An 18,421-nucleotide genomic window follows, 5' to 3' on the forward strand; every position below is an offset into this window, starting at 1 on the left:
CTTCTAGCTGCATTGGACTGTTTCAAATCGAAGGACAATACATCAATAATCCAGCCTTGATGCCTCCTCTTTAAACTGGTACGAGCATATATATATAAACAATTTATATAAATTATACGAAACACGTTTCAACTCTTACATGACAAAATGATGATGACTTCAATGATTTTTAAAAGTTTTTTCATTTCGTTTCATTTCGTTCTTTAATAGTTTTGTTTTGCAATTTATAGATTTCGTTTAGATTCGTTTCATTTCGGTTCATTTTGTTTCAAAGTATTTCGTTTTGTTTCGTTTCAGAAGCAACAGAAATCAATATATTTATTAAAAAATCTGCCTTGTTAAGTAAAAGGGGAAATATAGAATCACTTTTTGAAATTTTTTTTTTCAATGGATGATTACAAAAATGTTTCCCAAAGTTTGGAACATTTATTTTTTTAATAAATGTAAAAATGGTTGGTGCCTGATACAGGGATGAACCACATATCAATAGACATCATTATCATGCAAGGAAAATCCAGAAATTTATTTAACCCACCATATCGTCACTTTGGCTAATAAATTGGGAAATAATTAGTCCTTTCCTTCAAAATTCTCAATGACTAGCCAGAATAATAGAGGACTGTATAGGATTCAAGAAACAAGATCATTTCATTTCACTAGCCGAACCAATTTTTACTAGCCCCAGGCTTCAGGCTAGTGGCTAAAGGTGAGCACTGAATAATTCATCTTATTTGGAATATTTTTAAAATTAATTGGGACATTTTAATTAGGGAAAACAGCTGTAAATTTGGAGGCAAACAATATTGCCGCAGAAGCCTATAATTGCTGTATTTCTAGCTAATACATGTAAATTGTTTGCAAATCAAACTTGCAGCCAACATTTGTAGCAAGTTTATGGTAAAGTTGCCATATATTTGATGCAAATATTGGCCAGAAAGTCATATTTTGGGTAAGGGGTAAACATATTGAGAGATTTCTTCTTTGCGAAACTTGAATTTTGAACTTCAGTACATAAAAAGAAATTGTTCTTTTACAACGAGGATAAAGACAGACTCATACTTAAGAATAATCATTGTACATGCATTAAGGTACTGAAACTTTCCACTTTAGTTAGTGGATATGTACTTCTTCACATCTGGATTTTTACTAACACATTTCTATTGATTGTTTAACTTCATTATGGCCTTGTATTGATTTTTGATTTTGCCAATAACTTGAATTGTTTTATATAAATTGAATTTTTCATTATGATTGCAGGGATATATGTGAGTGCATTGTTCATGATTATGCAAATTACAAAACTCATAGTCAATAAGCATGCTTATTATGTAGTTAGTTGAGTCAGGAGTCATTATATTCTTTGAAAATTAAGGTCAACCGAGGTCAACTGGTTTGTGAAATCTGAAAAATTTAGAAATTGCAATTGGAGCAAAATGATATGGAAATTTATTATTTCTGAAAATATTTTTTGAATGGTACATTGACAAAGAAGACTCAGACAAGTGTTTCCAGAACATGGCTATGTTGTTACAAGATTGAAATCATCACTACAGAAGTTTTATGGTTGCCATCGTGGATTGTTACAGTGAATCCATCTGTACCATGAAAACTGATTTGTTCATCGTGTCATAGATTTCCTTTCCTCTTTCGTCTCCCCCGGACTTGACTTTTTATGAACAACTCGGCGGGTGTTTCTAGAAATGCAGAGGATGTTTACCCTACCGGTGCACCTGGTCCATGCTCCCAGTTTTTAGTGAGTCCAAGTTGCTTATTTGCTTTTGTTACTTTGTATGTATTATTTTAGTTACTTTAATGTTCTTTGTTGTGTATGTCTGCTTCCCGTGCTTGGTCTTTGTCCCTGGATTGCTTCCTTTTGATTTCCGCTAGAACATTGGTTCCCTTGATTACTCTTTCCAATATGATTTAAGGCCAAGAAAAAAGTATGTCTGTTGCAGGTTACATTGGATGAATAAATATGGAAGGTAGGTAGGTAAAATGACTTCGTATTTTAAAATGAAGACAAATACATGACAGGATTTCTTGACTTAAATAGGTGCAACAAAAAATAATAGTTCAGTGACATTTCATAAAAATACAAATAAATAAAATGGGCTTGAGCAGGTAGGGTAACCTTAAACAGACAAATTTTTTTCTCTGTCCTTACAAGTCTTGCATTCATGAATTTCAAAATCCTTTACAGAGTTAAAAGAAATAGTTCTGCCAGTCCTCACTGACAAATTTCAGCATTATTTGTTCAAGTATGGCAATATTTGTGAATTTTACAATAGAGATATTAGATGGCCATGGGACTGACATGATTTCTTTATGGACCACCAAGGAAATTTAGGTTTTCAAGAATTCTGCCTTTATTTGTCTTTACTTGCCTTTCAAGAGAGGGTGTGTTAATAATTTATGTTGCTAACTCATTTACTTTGTCGGTGAAAAATTATGAAAAAAATATAATCATATGGAAATCATCACCAAGTGAGTCTTAAGTTTCTTGCTTTCTACTATTTATTCCCAGGTGATTCAAAATTTGACTGCTACACCCTGAAGGTTCAGAGCCCCTCCTGTGAATCAGGTCATCTGGCGGAGGACAGTTTTAAATATACTTTGGCATTAAGAATTATTGACTGTGATGGAGCAGATTTTAAAGAAAGCAACATGCAATGGCATATGGTTCATTCAGATGGACATCTTGAAACCCTAGCAAGTTGTAGGTAAGTCTACTTAGATAGGTGAAATTTTATGTTGTGCCATTGAATGGAGAAACATAAATTTGATTCAGAGTAGAATTTTAATCTAAAGTAAAGCAAACATAACTATTATTTAGTTACTTTAGAGGGTAGTTTTCTGTTGCAGCCTATCCTCAAAATAAGAATAAAATTCAACACAGAATTAAAGTATATTTAAGTGTGTTGAATTAGTCTTCTTATATATGCTAGTAATGCTAGAACTTAGAGAATCTTAAATTTGTATTGTGAAATCTGGTTCAGGGGTCAAGATTAACTTTTTGAGGCCAGTAGACACTTCGGCTACTAAGCTATAAAATCAATTAGCCCAGAAAAAAAGTTGGTAACCCAGGTTTCTTGGGTTTTTTTAACCCCAGAAATAAAATTCCACATTTTACGGAATACCGGATGGATGCATAAATTAATAAGCAATTCTAAAGAAGAAACTGATATCAGTTATGAAGGATTTCCATATTATTAGCTGGTTACAGATAAAATTTAATGAGGGACGCCACGTTTCCGATTAAAAGGTAACCAGTTAAAACTCCTACCGCAACTTTTGTTTACAATGAATTGTTTTTTTTTTGCAATTCGCCAGCTGGGCTACTAAAATAGAAGAAAATGGTTGCCCAGGCACATTTCAGGTCGCCATTGGCGAGTGGGTGATCGTTAATCTTTTCCCCTGTGGTTAAGTTAAACCCTAAATATCAGAAAACCTGTTAACCCATGATGTACTGATTTGTTCTGAAAAAATGTCTAGATTTCGATATTATGCAAACTTATGCAAATTATATGCAAATTATTTGCACAATGGTACTGATGCTAATAGTTACACGTAAGTTAAATATAGGTGATGATTTGATCTAAGGGTGGGGTGCATGGGGTGAGGAGGTGGTGGGAGGGTGGATGGGCCAACATGGTAAAACGGGTCTGTCACTCGAAAATGGTCATTTTTGTCCATTTTTGGCCACTTTCTGCTTGATGTTGGATTCATTAGGAGCAAGACAGGAACCAAAGCACATTAATCCCACAGCTTTTACCCTGTGAATTTAGGCCACTGAAGCCAAAAGGGTGCATTACAGTCAAGACTTGGAGGTCATGAGTGCCCTAAAGGGTCACTTGTGTGAAAAAATGAGGATTTTTTCCAATATTTGGCCTCAGTTTGGCCTAAAACTGGAAGTAGTTAATACAAGGGGTCGGCATAGTAATGGTCTTTAGAGACATTCTTATTTAGATTCCAGGCAAAATAAAGCACTATAGATTATATTTTTTTTATACATTTGTTTATATCGTAGTCAGGATTTTACAAATCCCTGTACATTACTACCTGACAAGGGTGTTCAGGGAACAGTAGAGGAAAAATAATATAAACAAAAGAACAAAGATTACAATGTATACTGACTATTAATTTTATAACAATCTATATAAATTTATCCAAAGACAAAGTAAGTATAACAAAAAGAAAAAACAAAAAAAAACTGATATATGACACATACACACAATCAATTCACATATCATTTTTGAAATCTCAATAGTTTGATAGTAATGTTTGCCATTTACATTTTTATATGATCTATAAAAGAACAATAAAATATTACATGTTCAATTGGAATATGGTAAACAATGACTGAAAAATGACATTGAGAGGGGCCCAAAATCTCTCATGATTCGTAAGTTGACCATTTTTAATTGCTATCTGATATTTGAAGGATTTATATTGCTCAATTTTGCACTGAACTCCAATAATGTTTGGTAAAGTTTCATTTAATTTACATTTATAAATATACTTTTTTACAATGAAAAACAATAGATTTAGCAGAAGTGATTCCTTGATACAACCAAGGAGAATGTTAACTAATTTAAGATTACAATTCACAAAAAATAACTTAATCTTATTATGAAAGCATTTCCAGAACTGATGAGTCACTCTACAACTATAAAATAAATGTTCTACTGTTTCCTCATCAGTTTTACAGAATGTGCATAATTTGGATTCCTTAAGTTTTATTTTATACAAAAAACTATTTGTCGGAATAATTCTATGTGAAAATTTATACTGAAAGTTGTATAGGTAGGAATCTTAACATGTTTTTTTTTTTCATAATAACAAAATATTCAGACCATTTAACTATTTCAATATCAAAACATTCTTCCCATTTCAAAATTTGTTGCAAAGGTAAATTTACAATCTTATTGATTAAATTATTGTATGCAAATTTGGCTTTGTGACATTCCATTCATTTCTCTACAAATTTGTTTGTAGCTAATACAATACTATTAAAGTTATATTGACCGTTTTTATTGTGTTTTGGATGTCTTTAGGAATATTTGCAAGTAGACTATAATATTGTAAAAAGTTGGCATATAAGCGATGAACACCCTTTGACTTTCAAGCAGCATAAAATAACTCCTTTATTTTCTTTGCATAGTTCAGTTCAGTCATATTCCCAATTCTAGTGAAAAATCAATTACCAACAATTTGAAATTTGAAAGAAATCAATTCAGGTTTTTATCTTGGCAAAGTTTTAAATTTGAATACCTCATGCTTCCCACCCAAACAGAACGAGTTTTGGATTTGTTCATCCTTAAACCAGACACATCACTAAAATGATCAAAACAGTCAAGTGATTCCTTCAAAGAAGTTTCACTTCCATCTAGCATAAGAAAAGTATCATCAGCATATTGGCTGATTAAAAATTCTGTGTTTTCTTCTAAGACCCCCCTTATATTGGGATTCGATTTTATCTCCATGGATAACAATTCTACACCCATTATAAAAAAGATAAGGAGATAATGGGTCTCCTTGTCTACAACCTCATTGTAATTGAAAAATATCAGACAAATATCCATTATTTATCACACAGCTTGATGCTTCACTATAAAATATTTCAAACCATTTACAAGTAGATGGACCAAAATTAAAACTTTTCAAAGGTTTTTCCAAAAAATACCATTCTGTAGAATCAAAGGGCTTTTCAAAATCTCTCATTAACAACAGTCCTTGATTTTTATCTTCCAGATAATGCATTAAGTCATATAATAGGCATGTCTTCTCACCAATAAAATGGTCTTTGATAAATCCCTTTTATGTGTCACTTATAATGTGGGTTAACTCCTTTTTAATACGATGCACTATAACTGCTGACAGTCATGGCAAAATTTATCAGACTGTCGGACATGACCGTTACTTTTAGCTGCCGGTCCTTTTACATTTGCGTGATTTCCGGACCAGATGTCCGGTACACTTTTTAATTAGACACGCCTCAACCGGAACTTCCGGTTTAAAGATGGTGTCCAAATCGAGGCAAATTTAAATTAGATAAGAGAAATGATTTCAGTCCAGCAGATTTTGTTAGGTTGACGGATGAAATGTCCGACAGATTGAAAAATGATTTCGCCAGGTCTGTGCTGAAGCTATTTTTATATCAGTATTTAATAAACTAATTGGACGACAATTATTCATATAATGTTAGTCCGAATTTCCTCTGACCCTGCAACCCTCCTCTTTTTCTATTTGGATACTGATATGTCGGGTTGGGGTCAGAACAGTGTGCCATACAACAAGTTGGAGATTCAGCGATATCGTGGAGTACTGCCCTTCAACCCCTTGTAACGACTTTCATGTTGAAATTGTCTTGAATATCTTTCTCTAATTTTCTCACAGCATCTTTTTCACTTTTTGATTTAGAGATGCTGTAATCTATTGATAATGATGTTATCTTCATTTTTAAAATTTAAAAAAATAACTGATCATTACAAGATATGCAAATTTTAAATAGATATCTATATCACCAGAGGCATAATACTCAATCATTGTGTCATGTACAAGATTTAACCTTTTCAATGTAATCAGGCTCTCAGAGAAGTTGGGAGTTAAACTTCCAATATCCCTTCCCCATTTTTTCTAACTATAAGAGAATTCTTTGAGAGTGAAAATATATCTTCTGTAACTAGAAAGTAATAAAGTCGACTCTGTTTTATTGATGAGGATTGACGTCGTGTGTATTTTCTCTTATCTGGGTGACAAGTACGCCATGGATCAACTAATCCAAAAGACTCAATAATTTCTCTTATTTTCTCCCTACACTGAGGGTTTCTGTTGTGTAAAATAATGTAATTATCTAAGTATGTGTCCTATACAACATTCCAGTCACCACACATAATAATACTTGTATTTTCAAAAGAAACATAAAATACAGATTACATTTGTAATTCTGCTGTGGCAATGGGCCAAGAAATGAACCATACTCCCCAAAAAACCTCACCTTTTTAGGCAGTGGAAACTCATGACCTCTTTTTCAGCTCTCAAGTCATTATTTTTTATCAAACTCTATATAAAATAGCCTCATTATGCACAATCACACTGCTTGCAGATGGAAACGAATTTTGCTTTCCTAAACTAAGATTAACACTGCCAGAACCAATAAAGCAGAAGCAGGGCCAAGCCGGAAAACTGGGCACAGTACGACAGGTTGAACTAGACACTTTAAGTTCCTTTCTATCAACTTAAATGTACTTTGTAAATATTAAAAAAATATAATTGTAAGAGATAACTTTCTTTAAACTATCATTTATGAAATCATGTTCTGATAGATCATATCTTCTACATATATATATTGCACGTGGTATTAACCAAAACCCGTCAAAGGCATTGTCTATGGGATAACACTGTTGTCTACATGTATCGGTTCATAGACCAGTCTTTCCGAAGGTTCGTCCGACCGTTGGATATCACTGGTAAGGAAATCTGGAAAGCCAAACTGGAAGTCCAGAAAATTTCTGATATTAGTCATTCTTGATTTAGGTCAAAAGGAAAATCTAAGCAACTGAATTGATCAGATATATTTTGAACATCATTATCTTAATTATGAATGCCTAAAAAATGAGTTCTACGACGTCAGTATGCTTTGAATGAGAATTCTGTTTGATACTAAGACCAGTTTTCTAGGCGTAGGGATAATATTTTTAACATTTTTTGAAAATTCTTTATTGAAAATTAGATTTTCGTGGTTCATTTATGTAGAACTGAAAAATTCCCCTTTTTACGATTTTATAGTAATTGTTACCCCAAAGGGAAACTCTAAGCGCCTGAATTGATCAGATATATTTTGAACATCATTATCTTAATTATAAATGTCTAAAATATGAGTTCTACAATGTCAGTATGCTTTGAATGAGAATTCTGTTTGATACTGAGACCAGTTTTCTAGGGGTAGGGATAATATTTTTTAACATTTTTTGAAAATCCTTTATTAAAAATTAGTTTTTTTCGTGGTTCATGCATTTAGAACATTAAATTATCTATCAAATGATACCAAATTTGAGATGTTTCAGTCAAGCAATAACTTGTAGAGTCAAATTTATTTGACTTTTGGCTGAAAAATCGAATATCCCATTTTTGCATTTTTTGATAAATTCTGACTACGAAAATCGCCAAAATTCATCAAAAGAACACCAGAAGTATAAATTGTGATAATACTAAACAGAAAATACCAAAAAGGCATTTTTTACCGAACATTAATACTCTAGGGGTTTTGACATGGAAAAATATGTCAATTTAAGTGATTTTTCGGCGGGGTAGGGGTACATTTTTTTTCCTTTTGCCCTATAATCCTAAGTGTTACTGCAACTTTCTTTGTATCATTGTAAAGCTGAGATACTAAGCTACAAGATAATACCTAAAATTGTTTATTTTGTCTATTCCAGGAAGGCTTCAATGCTCACACAATTGAGTAACAAAAATCCTGGTTTTTTAACTCAGTGGGGTACAAATATAGGCTTGTACTGAAAAGGAATCTAAGAATATTCTTTGGGGACAAATCGATTTGGTAATAGGAGGTATAAAGAAACCTAAAAATCACCTAAAATTCACCATGAAATTGATTGTGGGGGGGGGGGGGTGTGCACTGTTGACCTTTCCAGCCCAAGGACTACATAGATAACACTGGCTAACCCATAGATAACGCTGGCTTACTCATAGATAATGCCTGCTAACCCATAGATAATGCTGGCTAACCCGTAGATAATGCTGGCTAACCCATAGATAACGCCGGCTAACCCATAGATAACGCCTGCTAACCTATAGATAATGCTGGCTAACCCATAGATAACACCTGCTAACCTATAGATAACGCCTGCTAACCCATAGATAACGGTGGGTAACCCATAGATAACTGTAATAACCCATAGATAATGCTAACTAACCTATGAATAACGCCTGCTAACCCATAGATAACGCTAGCTAACCCTTAGATAACGCCTGCTAACCCATAGATAATGCTGACTGACCCATAGATAACGCTGGCTAACCTATAGATAACACTGGCTAACCCATAGATAGCACTGGCTAACACATAGATAACGACTGCTAACCCATTGATAACACTAGCTAACCCATAGATAATGCTAGCTAAACCATAGAAGACGACTACTAACCCATAGATAAACTGGTAAACCCGTAGATAATGCCTGCTAACCCATAGATAATGCTAGCTGACCCTTAGATAACACTGGTTAACCCATAGATAATGCTGGCTAACCCATAGATAATGCCTGCTAACCCATAGATAATGCTGGCTAACCCATAGACAACACTGGCTAACCCATAGATAACGCTGGCTAACCCATAAATAATGCTGGCTGACCCATAGATAACACTGGCTAACCCATAGATAACGCCGGCTAATCCATAGGAATGCTAGCTAACCCAACGATAGTGCTGGCTAACCCATATCAGGGATGAAAGTTTTCCATGGATCCGTGGATTTCCACTATTTTGAGGCGATTTTCGTCATTTTTGAGATCAGTGTAAATTTGTTGAGAAAAGTTTAGAAGGGGGGTTGAGGTCTGATTTTGACCATTTTTCCCAGTTAGTCCATTCATAACGCTTGGTTGTCTTTCTTAAAAAATGAAAAAGTTGGAAAAGAAAAAAACTGATAAGTTAAGTATAATGTCCCATGCCACTCAGTGGATTTTTTGCCAACCAACACAAAATTGACATCACAAGAACTATCCTATACTGTAAGTGTAAACCATGCTCAGGTCATGCTAAAAATGGTAAAAAAAACTCCCTGAAATCTCTGGATTTCCCGGGGCTTTGTTTCCTGGGCCTCCACCAGGGCTGCGTACTTGGACCCTGCTTGGGGGCTTAAGGCAGCCCGTAAACCCCCAGTCAGATCTTCAGATTTTTTCAACAAAAGTCACTTTCATCTCTGCCATAGATAACGCCTGCTAACCCATAGACAATGCTAGCTAACCCAACGATAGTGCTGGCTAACCCTTAGATAACGCCAGCTAACCCATAGATAACAGAAAATTAATTATCAGTACTTTTTGCTATAGATATTTATTTTTAGTTAATTCATTTAAAACACTGTGATATGTGAATTAATTAATGAATTTTCTGTTATCTATGGGTTTGCAGATGCTATAGGATACAGAAACGAATTAATAGATAGTGGAATTAAATCATTGATAACTCTTTGACCAATCAAATGACGTGTTGTGTACATTTTGGTAAAATCGGTTGTGCAATCAGTTTTATGTTTGCTGTACATGTCCATTGGCTAGAATGTACATAATTTGTTATCACAAATATTGATCTTGACATATAACTGTTCATGGAATAAAATTAAACCATTTAATTTAATGTATGAAAGGAAGTTAAAAGTAAAGCCTATTTAATGGAAAAGTGATTAGTAAATATAAAGAACCACCTCGTGTTTTCCATGGCAAGTAGTTATTAGCCAGTACCATCCTCTATTAATATTCCCTACCTAAATTGAAATTGTATGAGACAAAAAAGAAAAAAAAATATGATTCTACTAAATTCTCTTTAATTCCATTGAACCCACCATTATGCAAATGTTCACCATTTCAGATTTGATGCATTTATATAGGCAAGCCAGTGATAAAAAAGGATTTTTGGACTACTTTAAGAATCTTTTTTATTATCAAAAAATCTTTTTCTAATATTTAAGGGGGTGTAATCAACCCCCCCCCCCTTTTTAGTCCCGTGTATACTCTAAAAATGGTGGAAAGTCCACAAAGTGTACAATTCACAACTCCCTATGTAAGTCCAATTTAAGAAATTTTTTTATCATCTGGTACTGGCATGTTGGAGTATGTGCGAACACTTAAAAAACTTGCCGAATCCTGCATTTGAAAAGGGGTGTTGTACCCTCATTTAACCAATTAAAAGTTCATGATGCAGAGGATCCAGCAATATTTGGACTGGTTGCTTGCCCTCCAAAAATTATATAGACCAAAGTGTTACTGAGGTCCATTGTATTTAGGGGGACCAACCATAGATGTTGCCATTTAATCTGAACTAAGTCTAAGGTGGTTTACTATTAACCATCTGTGTGGAAAAGACTTCTTAAATTATGACATCACGTCCTTAATTTGAAAGCAAGGCGGCCTATATAATTTCCTACCAGTCCGACTCCATATGTTATATGGACTGGTAAATATATCTAAGAAAGTAAACAATTATCTTAAATATCAGTACAGTCCCTGTATGGGATAAACTTCCCACTTGCCCCATTGCCCCATCCCCCATTGCCCCATACCCTATTCCCTATAGCCTCATTCCCCATTGCTCCATCCCCCATTGCATTGACTTATTTCCTGCTGTCCAATGCCTTTTCCCATTCCGAAAAGAAAAAGTAAAGTAAATGTTTTGTCATACACATAAAATGCATTAGGATGTACAAAGTTTTGTGTTCAATCAATATTGATTTTAGAATCTGGCGGGCGAGTTCGAGAATTACCAAAATCATGCGATATTTGCATTATTTACATGTATTATCGCCACACCGAGCTCCATGAGAAATAATTATGCAAAATATTCTTAAAACTATAGATATATGTATAAATTGTGAATGAATTTGATTTCTAAAATTATTCTTAAGAATGTGAAAATCGTGCAGATAAGATTTTTGTTGATTGTTGTTATACTTATATTTCAAACCAAATTCTTCAAAATGAGATATTTTTTGCAAATTAAATGAGTGTGAACACTTAAAATATCCTTAATGGTCTTAAATTATTGTATAAAATTTTAAAATTGTCAAAAAAAGTATTGTGTGTGTGGCTTTGACACATTAATTTCAATCAAATTTCACAAAAATGACGTATTTCTGCAGATTGTAAGGGTGCGAACAATTATAATTTCAATAATGGTCCCATATTTTTGTTAAAAATATTAAAACTGTCAATACTTGTATCTGGTTGGTGGTTGCAACACTCAAATTTCAGTCAAAAATCTTCAAAATGACAATATTTTTGCAAAGTGTATGTGTGCAAACACTTTTAATATACCTATCAGTCTAAAATTATTGTTTAAAATGTTAAAATTGTCAAAATAAGCATCATACGTGTGGCTTTGACATATTGATTTCAGTTAACTTACTCAAAAATGACATATTTCTGCAGATTGTAAGGATGCAAACGGTTTTAATTTCAATAATGGTCTAAAATTCTTGTATAAAATATTAAAATTGGCAATATTATTATCCTTTTCAAAGTTGCGACGAATGACATTTTCTGCCAATTGAAAGGGAATCAGCATATTTTTTTTTTTTTGGTCCTGTTATTATTGGTCAGTGTGTTTAATTTATCAGTATTAAAATCATACGAGTGTCTCCGACGCAAAATTATTTCTGTATAAATTTTCAAAAATGATTTACGTTTAGAAATCGTGTGAGCTTGAACATTTTCAATCTATAATGACCAGAAATTAAATATTGTACAAATGTACTGCCGGTTAATATTTAAAAAATGTCAGTGAATAATGAATTGCAACACCTGTAATAATTAAAAATTAAAAATTACTCTAAAACAAGCTTGTTTAAAAATAATTTCAATTGCTGTCATAGAATTATGATAGGTACGTTGCTAGCAGAAAAAGGCAGAACAATCTGTTTGATTGACCAATCAAAATTATTCCCTCGCCCCATTCCAATTGCCCTATTCATTTACCCCATTCCCAATGCCACATTCCCCATCGCACCATTCCCCGTCACACCGTCCCCCATTGCCCCATCCCCCATTGTCCCATACACCATAAAATGGGAAGTTTCTCCCATACAGGTACTGTATAATAAAAAATATGGCTTCTTGTTCCCTTCATATTTGTGACCTAATATTTTATAATTTCACACTTTTCAGTGACCAGTATTTGACTGACCTTTGGTATTTGAATATCCACTTTTTCCCTTCTTTAGAATATTTATGACAAAAATACATGCAAACAAGTATGACAAAAATGCATGCAAACAAGATTTATTTACCATCAGGGTAGAGATGGAAAAAAATTATCAGGTTGTGTTTTTACATAATAATTAAAAACAAAGTACTCATGTTTCACAAGTCAAAATAAGGGGAAATGACTTGGGTTCAACACAAATAGGAATGAAACAACTAGGGCAAACAGGATTTGCAGCAAAATGACCCTCATTACGAAGATTACCATAATGCTTTATTGTTTTTTTGAAAATTGATATGAAACATTATTTATGCTAAGATATGTTCAATATACAGATCAAAGCCAGGTCCTGTTAACACTTTCAACCCTGAATTAATATTTTTTGTGAACTTTCAGTGCCGAGTTAATCATTGCATGTGCGGTAGCCCGGGCCAGAATTGAATTTGACAAGTTCAATGAAGATACGTCGCCTCAGAGACTGAATTCAAAATGCGTTGTAACAAGGAGTAAGGGGGTGCAATTTTGCAAAAAATAAAAATTAATATGACGGCCAAATGAAACTCTACATTTCACTAAGTGCAATTAACGTTAACAGGGAAAAAAGAACAAGTATCAATGATATTATTTAAAGTTTAGGTTGGTATTCGGCATCCATGATTAAACTTTAAATTTTATCCATTATTATTACAAAGCATGCCAAGACAAGGATGGTTAATTATCGATGAACTTTTAAAATCAAATGGTTCACTTATCTGGTGGCGTTTTCTCTAAGGAACCGCCGTTTTAAACAAATTTATTTCACGACTTTTTTGTTGCCATATTTGTTTATATTGAAGATTCATGTTTATCAATCAAAGAGAGATAACTCCATTAAATTAAGTGACGAATTGGATTAGATTGCCACAAGTGCACTCTACCTTAAAAAATGCACTTAATTGTCTATTTTAAATCTGCCTTCGAACTTACCAAATTGTAATTCTCAGTAGGGCCTTTTCTATCCATAACAGCTAAGAGACTGACATTGTGAACACTGTGCTTCCAGAGTGGGTTTATTAAGAATTTGTTTTTTTTTCAATTTTTAAAGTGCTTGTAATAACAGTAACATTTTTAAAATAACATTAATGCTATAAATAGCATTAACTAAAATAAAAGTGATAAAACAACTAACTTCAAATGCAAAATGCCAACAAGAAACTTTATAACACTAAACTGTAAAAAAAAAAAACAAAACAGTTTGCAGAATTGGAAAAAAAACTTTTCTTTATACACATGTATTTTAATTTTTCATTTTTCTATTTAATACATGTTAGTACATGTATATTGAATTTATACAATACAGTTTGCAGCATAGTCTGATAAATACCTGGCACACCTCATACTATTGCTTATTGGCTCTTAATTAACAGGACCCCATCCCCCAGTATCACCTATATCCAATATACAGAAGGAAGTGACTAATTAACTAAACAGGTACATGTACCTACTGGTGGTTTTACCTGTACAGTTAATTATCTCACACAGGTGGCTAACCTCTGTAAATTGATAAAAAAGTAGAATAGTTAAAAAAATTTGTGTTAAAAGCAAGTTTTTTTTTTTATAATTATTTTCATTTTTTACAAAATTTTAAATATAAAACATGACATTTTTTTTCTTAATGACTGAATTTGATTTAATATCAAATTTGCATTTTAAAAGTAAATATTGTTTTTTTTCTGATTTAAAAAAAGCAAATTTTGAATATACAATCACAGTGTTTATCCATAACATTATACTGACTCCTTTCCTACATATTTTGGTAACATTTCAAGGTCATTAGTTTTACTAATAAAAACATTAAATCTGTTGTTAAAATTAGAGTTTCTTTTTTTTTCTTTTAATTTACTGTTTAATATTTACATGTATAACTGTGAAACTAATTAACTGTGTGTTCAAACTCCTCAATTGAAAACTTTACATTTTAAGATTAAGCCTTGGGGCCTGAATAATATACACCATATCTATTCTGTTTATGTTGTTATATTTGGATGCTAAAATTTAACAAAAATCAAGATTGAAAATTTTAAGTACAGTTATTTATTTTTTTATAACAGATTTAAGATTTTTCTTACCAGTTTTATTGCAATAAAAGAAACTGTTAAGATTGTAAATGTATGATTGAATTAACTAGTTCAAAATGTATGAACAATTCAGATTCTGTCCTTTAATTGTTAAACATACATGCAGTGTTTTTGTAATTGATATTTGCATCTGGGATGACAGGATGTGGAAAAGGTCATAAAACACCAAACCTCAGGGCAAATTAGAAACTTCAAACATCAGGTGCTACTGCTTTATAGACCTATCAATTTATTTTACTCACTTGTGTACCCACTATTCAATAACTTTATAATACTGCATTTTTATTTAAAAAAAATCTTATACTGCTTTTTTAATAATATAAGTCTTAACTTAATCTTAAAAGATTTGCTACACTTCAAGTGTTAAAAATAATCATGTACTTATCATCAATTTTTAGATATACATGTTTGTAAGTGCAGTCAACCACTTTTGTGAAAAAAATCTTTAAAATCTTTGGCCAATCCTTCAATCAGTTCACCAATTGCCCAATTAGAAAAGCAAAAAATAATATAAGTCAAAACTCTCTGAATTTGAAAACCTAACACTAATGCATTTGCCTTCATTTACTTCTATTTTTTTTTATGTTAATTCATGTTTTTAAATTTTATTCTAGTTAACTTTTTCAATTTCAATTTGAGTACAAATTGAAAATCATAACTGTGACATTTGTAACTTTTTAACTCACTTTTTACTTTCCCCTTTGAAATTGAGTAAATAAAAAGCATTTTTCTGCATTGGAAGAAAAGGAAAATAACAACTTTTTGCATTTTATGCACTATTTTATTACAGGAATAACCAGTCTCTTGATTAAAAATATATAGATTTATTCTTATAAGACTAAACTCTGATAAACGAACAAATTAAACACCTCAAGTGTTTTGTGTAAAAAAAATACTCAATAATTCACTAAATACCTATTTTACTTAGCTACTTGTACCTGTCCAGGTGGCAGGTAAAATTTACCTGGGATACCAAAACTTACTTTCATTTAATTGATGAGTTGTATATTAAAAATTACAGAGGTAAACTTCTAAAAGTTGTGCCAGCTCTGCCAGGTATTGGAGGTATACCTGGCATTTATCAGACTATACTGCGAGCTGTACTGTACTAAATGCTAGTACTACCATTTATAATAGTAAAACATTTGCTTATTTTTTTTTTTAAATGATTGATTTTCAGTGCTTTCACTACATGTCCTTTTTTCATTCATACAGTTTTGTTTAGAGTATTCACTCTCATTCTAAAAATCAAATTTTGCATGAAAAAATGTGAATGATTATTTGTTGTATGTACAAAAAGTATAATGAGTAAGGGAAGTTTTGATTTACAAAGATTATTCCCAATTAAGTTAAGAAATAATAAAGTCTTAGTAACTGATTAATTAATGTAAGTAACAATGTGAATCCAATCTCTTAATTATAGCAATCCTTTTAGTGTGAAATTTAGTGAAAAACACTGGCAGACACAAGTGTTTTCCACAGTCAGCACTTCCAAGTTTAGTTTGTTTCATTGGGATAGCCTCATCATTCATATGTCTTTGTTGCAGAGATGGCATTTTGACTTCTTTTCAAATGTGGTAGGCATTTGTCGCTGAGTAAGACGGTTTTCCACTGGTGTCAAGCTTGGTCTTCCCCTCTTGGTGGTGGAAGTAAATTCATTCACCAAACCCTTAGAAATCATCATGGAAAAGTCCAGAAATGTCATGCTAGAGTGTGTTCAACTGAAATAACTTAAAAGCATTAAGTTTAGCAGTATCAATCAGCATAAAGAAAACATGTTTACTCCATTTGTTGGTCTTGTGTTTGAAGCAGTAGTACTGGATATATTGATCTGCCGTGTCTACTCCTCCCATGTATGATGTAAGTTGAATAGTCTTTGACAGACTTGGGACATGTAAATGGTTCTCTAGAGAAATTTCCATCCTGGTTGACGACTCGTTGAACCTCTTATGTTCCATTGTCATGTATGGTTGACAACATGCAGATATTCTTCTTGTCTTTCCATACGGAGGCAACAAGACATCCCTTTTGCCGAAATTTCATGTCACTCCTTTTATTGATGCCAACTGTTGTTTTGCACATAATGTCTCTAGGTAGACCTCTTCTATTGTATCTCACTGTGACACAAGCTGATGTTCCGAAATTTTCGTACAGATCTGAGAAAAGTTCAGGGCTAGTGAAAAAGTTATCAGTATAAACATGATAACCCCTGTTTGTTAAATTCGATTCTGAAGGCACCTTTTACTACATTTGACCCAAGGTTTTCTTGTGGATTTCCATTTCTACCTGGATAAATGTCAATATATTGCACATAGGAAGTTGTTGACTCTGCTAAAACCGAAGCTTTTACTCCCCATTTGTGAGGTTTTTGAGGCATATATTGTCGGAATTGCAATCTACCTTTAAATGGAATCATTGTCTCATCTATAGTTTTATTTCTTCTTGGGGTGAATTCTTGTTGAAAGTGAGAGTTGAAATGATTAACAAGGGGTTTGACTTTGAAGAGAGGATCAAAATTTTCATGGCCAAGGAGAGGTTCTTGTTCAGAGTTGGAAAAATGGAGGTATCTCATAATCTGTAGAAAGTGATCTCTGCTCATAGTTTGAGGAAATAAGGGAGAAAGAAGAAATGAATCTGTTGACCAATACATCTTTGTTGAAGGTTTTCGATCAATCCCCAGTATGAAACAGAGCCCAAGAAAAGCACTCATCTCAGGTATAGTTGGACATGACCATTGCATTTTATTTTCATTTGGATGCAATACTTTTTGTAACTGTGCATACTGGTCAGTTTCAGTGACTAGAAATTGAATAAATGATGCGCTCAAGAACAGTTTTAGGAAATCAAGGGGCTCTTTCTCTGGCCCCAAGTTCCTTGTTGGCCCTGTTCTGCCATTGGGGTTGAAAAGATGAGGAAAACCTCTCTCATGATAAACAAAGCTATCATGCCAATCATTATTCAACTGGACCAGGGAAACTGTCAGCATCAGACTCTTCAGAACTTACTTGATCATCAGCATCAGTATCATCATCCCCTATACCTTGTAGTTGCAATAGTCTTTGGAGCCTAGCTTCAGCTTCCTGAACCTCTGCTTGATTAAAACCATCAAATTCATCAGCAACAGTATCAGATGACAGGGATGTCAGAAAATGATTACAGAAACAACCTGGTGCAACCTGGGTACATGCATCACGATATAAATAACTTCCTTTTACCACACGTCTGTGGTTGTTTTATTTTAAATTTACGCCATCGAAAGCTGTAAAATACCACCAGAAAAGTAACCTGTTGATTTCTGATAATGTACAACCTAAAGATATATTTTTAAATCGGAAGACCACTTATATTTTGCATCTTTCCTCGAT

At 32.9% G+C, this 18,421-nt stretch overlaps 1 protein-coding gene across 1 annotated transcript in view; it reads left to right on the top strand.

Annotated features, from left to right (window-relative positions):
- The window catches only part of LOC148601030 (uncharacterized), a 69,125-nt gene that overhangs the window by 2,882 nt on the left and 47,822 nt on the right, over positions 1 to 18,421 (top strand). The window contains exon 2 of the mRNA XM_088554300.1: positions 2,525 to 2,720. Within this exon, the coding sequence (XP_088410426.1) occupies positions 2,525 to 2,720 (196 nt within the window). The remainder of the gene's footprint in view (positions 1 to 2,524; positions 2,721 to 18,421) is intronic.

Source organism: Perna viridis, chromosome 12, assembly GCF_037379345.1.
Source record: "Perna viridis isolate PV_CMFRI_1.1 ecotype Kerala chromosome 12, ASM3737934v1, whole genome shotgun sequence".
Classification (NCBI taxonomy): domain Eukaryota; kingdom Metazoa; phylum Mollusca; class Bivalvia; order Mytilida; family Mytilidae; genus Perna; species Perna viridis.